The sequence below is a fragment of the Hylobates moloch genome, unplaced genomic scaffold (assembly GCF_009828535.3).
Source record: "Hylobates moloch isolate HMO894 unplaced genomic scaffold, HMol_V3 SCAFFOLD_3809, whole genome shotgun sequence".
Classification (NCBI taxonomy): Eukaryota; Metazoa; Chordata; class Mammalia; order Primates; family Hylobatidae; genus Hylobates; species Hylobates moloch.
In genome coordinates this window covers 538-6,188 of record NW_026656084.1, presented here as the reverse complement: position 1 = coordinate 6,188, position 5,651 = coordinate 538, and the positions used below count along the sequence as shown (strand labels likewise).

General features: G+C 39.2%; 1 protein-coding gene across 1 annotated transcript; it reads right to left on the bottom strand.

The window, feature by feature from the left end:
- Nucleotides 1-658: 658 nt before the first annotated feature.
- On the bottom strand, nucleotides 659-3,332 carry LOC131382754 (endogenous retrovirus group K member 25 Env polyprotein-like). The gene has a single exon (XM_058435260.1). It carries the CDS (start codon nucleotides 2,900-2,902, stop codon nucleotides 830-832), a length of 2,073 nt encoding a protein of 690 aa, XP_058291243.1. The 5' UTR covers nucleotides 2,903-3,332; the 3' UTR covers nucleotides 659-829.
- Between the last annotated feature and the right edge of the window lie 2,319 nt (nucleotides 3,333-5,651).

Genomic DNA, 5,651 nt, shown 5'->3' with positions numbered 1-5,651 from the left:
TCTATATAGACACAGTAACAGGCTGATCTCTCTTTCTTTTCCCCACATTTCCCCCTTTTCTTTTCAACAAAACTACCATTGTCATCACGATACCGAGATTACATACTTCACAAGGTAATCGAATATTATAAAGCAAGTGGAGGCAGGATGAGTTCACAGGACGGTGTTAAAATTGAAATTAAAATTGCCAACGAAATTTTTGGGCACGCATAGTCATTGATAACATTTTATCAGGAAATAGGGTTTGAGAGAAGACAACCTGACTGGCCAAAATTTATTAGGTGGGAATTTCCTCATCCTAATAAGCCTGGGAGCACTACAGGAGGCCGGGGCTTATTTCATCCCTTCGGCTTCAACCGTAAAAGGCGGCACGACTCCAAGGGGGTCGTTTATAGGCCTACCCTTAGAGCGCATTCTCTTTCTCAGGGATATTCCTTGCTGAGAAAAAGAATTCAGCGATATCTCTCCTACTTGTGTGCAAAAGGAGAAAAGATATGGCTCTGTTCCGTCCGGCTCACCGGCGGCCAGTTCAAGGTTACCTCCCTTGTTTCCTGAACACCGCTGTTATCCCGTACCTTTTTCACGATGCCCAGTTTTCGTATTGTTCAAACACACGTCCTCTACAAACAATTTGTGTAGTTAAGGCAATCATCACAGGGTCCTGAGGTGACATATATCCTCCTCAGCGTACAAAGAAAATGATGGGATTAAGAGATTACAGTAAAGACATAAGAAATTACAAAAGTATAAACTTTGGAGAACTAATAAAATGTCCGTGAAATCTTCATATGTTATGTTTTTCTGCTGTGGCTTCAGCCAGTCCCTCAGTTCAAGGTCCCTGACTTTCCGCAACATTCTCCCTCCCTTTCCCTCTATATAAATGTGCCATGGCGATGAAGGCTTGTTCGTTCTCTCGATTTTGGCGCAGGATTCTTCGACTGGTCCGGCACACTAAAAACAAACCGATTAAACAGAGACACATAATTCCAAAATTTACTGCAGTAGAGTTTCTAATAGACTTAATCCAAGTCGTGGGGTTTAATCCATAAAGATTTTTTGCCACTTGATCTAACGCCTCAGCTCCAGGCACAATATTTAAGTGACTCTGAGAGGCTTCAAAAATTTGTTCTTTTAATTTAGAAATGTCTAAAGTGAGATTATCTTCTCTTCCCTGTAAATGGCGTCTTACCATGTCCCAGTGATGTCTAGACTCATTATAAACTTGGGGTGTAATAGAAAAATCTGACGTATTCCAGTCACACTGTAACTGGAAACGATGTTCCAAGCTCATGAGCCTATCTCCCATCCAAATGACAGTTTGTCTAAGGTCATTAATTTGATTAGCCAATTTTTGATCGATACCAGATTGTGAATTCCACAACCTTGTGGAATTCTTTTGCCAATTGTCAACAAAGCTTACTGTCTGCACAGAAGAGTGCAATGCGACTCCTGCCACAGCGGCTGTAGCTGTGACTGCAATTAATCCCATAATCACTGCAATTAAAGTAAAAATGAATCTTTTGGATCTATTTAAAATGCCTTTTAATACTTCAGTCAAAATATGAATGGATGGCGAGGCCTCCCATGGTCGATCCATGGACACAGGGATCCACACGCCTTCTCTTGCTCTCACAAGCAGAATACGGTGCTGCCAATCAAAAGTTGAATCAATGCAAGTAAACAATCTGCAATTTTCACATGTTATAGTTTGGGAGTCTGGTTTAATAACTACATTTCCTATGACTAACATATAAGGAGGTTTTACACAACTTAGTAAAGGAACTGTTAGACTGGAATTTAGGTTGATAGAGTAAAATGCTTTATAATCTCTTGTTTCTATAGTTTGGTTCCCAGACCAAATTCTAAGGTGGTATGAAGCCACAGTAAGCCTCCATAATTCTGGATGTTCAGGACCAAAAACCGGACTTATTATTTTTGGTCTTGGAGTGGAGGTTCCCTTTTCTCCCCATTTCCAAGGGTAGAAAGACTGAAATTTTTTGTGCCTATGTTTGTCTAAATTTTCTGTTAAGTCACTATCAACAGTTGGACTCACTAGTGCACTGGGACAGAATTGAGTTTGTCCTGTGCAATCGTGGTAGAATTGACCTCGAGGTGCCCAATCTATAACAGTTCCAAATGTGTTGTTTTGTAAAATCACGGCACTATCGGCCACACATTCTTCCCAAACTAAATCTTTTTTTTCTATGGAAATCTCCTTGGGGCAAGGTTTTCCTTTTGGCCTAAATTTTAATGATCTTTGATAAGAGAAGTCTTGTATATAGTTTACCTGTGGTTTGAGTGACATACCGCTTACCATATGATAAGTAAATCTACTGGTGGGATTGAGAGTAGGTACTTCTACCAGCCAATTTTGGATAGCAGGCATTAAACATCCTGGTGCTCTCCCGAGACATATAGGAGGATAACGATACCCAATGGAAATATTTATCATCATTCCTTCTTCCTCCGGTTTTGCAGGGCAACGATCATCTGTGGGACCAGCTACCCACACACTATTATTAACATATACTTCAATAGGATTATCCATCCAAGTGACTGCCCGAATTAAGGGCGGGAAAGGCACATAGGCCCAGTAGGTATAATTAGCTGCAGCTGCTCCTGCAGGCATGGGGAGACTTACCACCGTTGATACAACCATTAAAGCTGCAAACAGCATTTTTTCTGAGGTTTGTGTCACCTTTGTGCTAGCTAGGCTTTTTCTAGCTAACAGTGTCAGCTTCTTTAACTGTGCCCAGGTTGGCAGCTCCGCCTTCTTGGTGCGTGGTGACTTCATCTGTTTTTCTAATATCACCACTTGATTCATCCTGCGAGTCAATGGTGTCCGATTGCGGTGTTTCCGTCTCCGTGGAGGCGCTTTTCTTTGCATCTCCGATGGGTTCATTGTAGAACTTCAAATGTCTAGTGGGTATCCAAACAGGAAGCTGATTTTCTCCTGGTGAAACACAAGCAAAACCTCTTCCCCAGGTTATCACCTTCCCTATCTCCCATGTCCTATTTTTGTTGTCTTTCCACCAAATCAGTTTTCCTTCATGTGGACTGTTCTTTTTACCCGTAAGATGTTGTTCTGCAGAAGTAGTAGTCTGATTTCTATAAATGTTTAAAAAATTTAAAGTATAGAGTGCTAGATTAAGCTGCATCTGAGGAGAGGTACACTCCTTACTGTCTCCCCCTTTTTTTTGTTTAACTAACTGAGTTTTGAGTGTTCTATTAGTTCTTTCAACTATGGCCTGTCCTTGGGAATTATAAGGAATTCCTGTTGTATGTGTAATATTCCACTGATTTAAGAATTTTTGGAAAGCTTTACTACAATAACCTGGCCCATTGTCAGTTTTAATTTTTTCTGGAACTCCCATCACAGCAAAACAAGATAATAAATGTTTTTTAACATGGGAAGTACTTTCTCCTGTCTGGCATGTTGCCCATATGAAATGTGAATAAGTATCAACTGTTACATGAACATATGATAATTTTCCAAATGAAGGTACATGGGTAACATCCATTTGCCATAATGCGTTAGGACACAGACCTCTGGGATTAACTCCTGCCTCTTGGGTGGGCAGGTGTAGTACTTGACACTGGGTACAATGTTGTACAATATTTTTTGCCTGTTTCCACGTGACATCAAATTTGTTTTTTAACCCTGCTGCATTTACATGAGTCAAAGCATGAAGTTCTTGTGCTTTTATGAATGCAGAGGATACCAGTAAGTCAGCTTTTTTATTTGCTTCAGTTAAAGGTCCTGGTAAATTAGTATGTGCTCGAATATGAGTGATATAAAATGGGAAATTCCTTTTTCTTACAGTTTGTTGTAACAAATTGAACAGCTGGTTTAACTGATCATCCATGCTATATTTAATTAGAGCTGTCTCAACATCCCTTGTAGCCTGTACTACATATGCAGAATCTGATATAATATTAACAGGTTGATTAAAATCTTCTAACACTGTAATGACTGCAAACAACTCTGCCCTCTGAGCTGATTGATATTGAGTTTTGATTACTCGCTCCTTTGGCCCTGTGTAAGCCGCTTTTCCATTGCTGGAACCATCAGTAAATACTGTCAGAGCATTTTCTAAAGGTTCATGTCTGGTAATTTTAGGTAAGATCTAAGTAGTCAATTTTAAAAACTGGAAGATTTTTGATTTTGGGTAATGATTATCAATAATTCCTACAAAATCAGCAAGGCCAATTTGCCATGCACCAGAATTGATAAAGGCTTGTTTAACTTGTTCCTTGGTTAAAGGAACAACTATTTTGTCTGGGTCGTTACCACACAATTTTATTATTCGTAATCTTGTCTGACCAATTAATGTAGCTATTTGGTCCAAGTACAATGTAAAAGTCTTAATTGTACTGTGAGGAAGGAATGACCACTCCACAAGATCAGTATTTTGAACAATGATGCCTGTTGGAGAATGTGCAGTGGCAAAAATTAAAAGTTGGAGTGGAGCTAAAGAATCTATTCTATTTATTTGCGCTGACTGAATTTTTTCTTCCACTAATTTAATTTCTTTTGTTGCCTCTGGGGTTAATATTCTTTTACTATTTAAGTCTGGATCTCCTCTTAGGATAGAGAACAAATTTGACATGGCATAGGTAGGAATGCCTAGAGTTGGCCGAATCCAATTAATATCGCCTAACAATTTTTGAAAATCATTTAGTGTTTTTAACGTGTCTTTTCTTATTTCTATTTTTTGTGGCTTAATTTTTCTATTTTCTATTTGCATCCCCAAATAATGAAAAGGATCAGAGGTTTGGATCTTATCAGATGCTATTGTTAGTCCTGCGTTGGCAACCTCTGCTTGCAGAAATGTGTAACAGTCAATTAATTTGTCTCTTGTTTCTGCAGCACATAAAATATCATCAATATAGTGAATGATATAACAATCTGAAAATTTGTCTCTAACTGGTTGAAGGACTTGACCTACGAAAGTTTGACAAATAGTTGGACTATTAAGCATTCCCTGAGGTAATACTTTCCACTGAAACCTGGTGGCTGGTTCTTTATTATTTATGGCTGGTATAGTAAAGGCAAATTTTTCACAATCTTGCTCTGCCAGAGGAATGGTAAAAAAGCAATCCTTAAGATCAATTATAATTAAAGGCCAGTCTTTTGGGATCATGGCCGGAGAGGGCAATCCAGGTTGGAGAGGCCCCATGGGTTGAATTACAGCGTTTATGGCTCTTAAGTCCATTAACATACGCCATTTGCCTGACTTTTTCTGAATTACAAATACAGGAGAATTCCAGGGTGAGAATGAAGGCTCAATGTGTCCCTTTTCTAATTGTTCCTTTGCTAATAAGTGTAAAGCCTCCAGTTTTTGCTTTGGTAGCGGCCACTGATTTACCCATACCGGTTTTTATGCTTTTCAAGTTAATGGAATGGGTTTAGGAGGCTCTACAGTGGCCGCCCCTAAAAAGGATACCCTATTCCTTTTCTTTGTTGATTTTTCTTAGTCTCAATTGGGACTTTAATGCCATTTTCATTTTTTCCTAATCCCTTCCCTGGTATATATCCCATCTTAGTCATGATTATTTGACTCATGGGGCTGTATAATGGAGCGGGCATAATGATTTCTGCACCCCATTGTTGTAACAAATCTCGACCCCATAGATTAACAGGAATTGAA

Coding starts and splice junctions, on each gene's coding strand:
- LOC131382754 (XM_058435260.1), bottom strand. CDS start 2,902: ATGAACCCATCGGAGATGCAAAGAAAAGCGCCTCCACGGAGACGGAAA.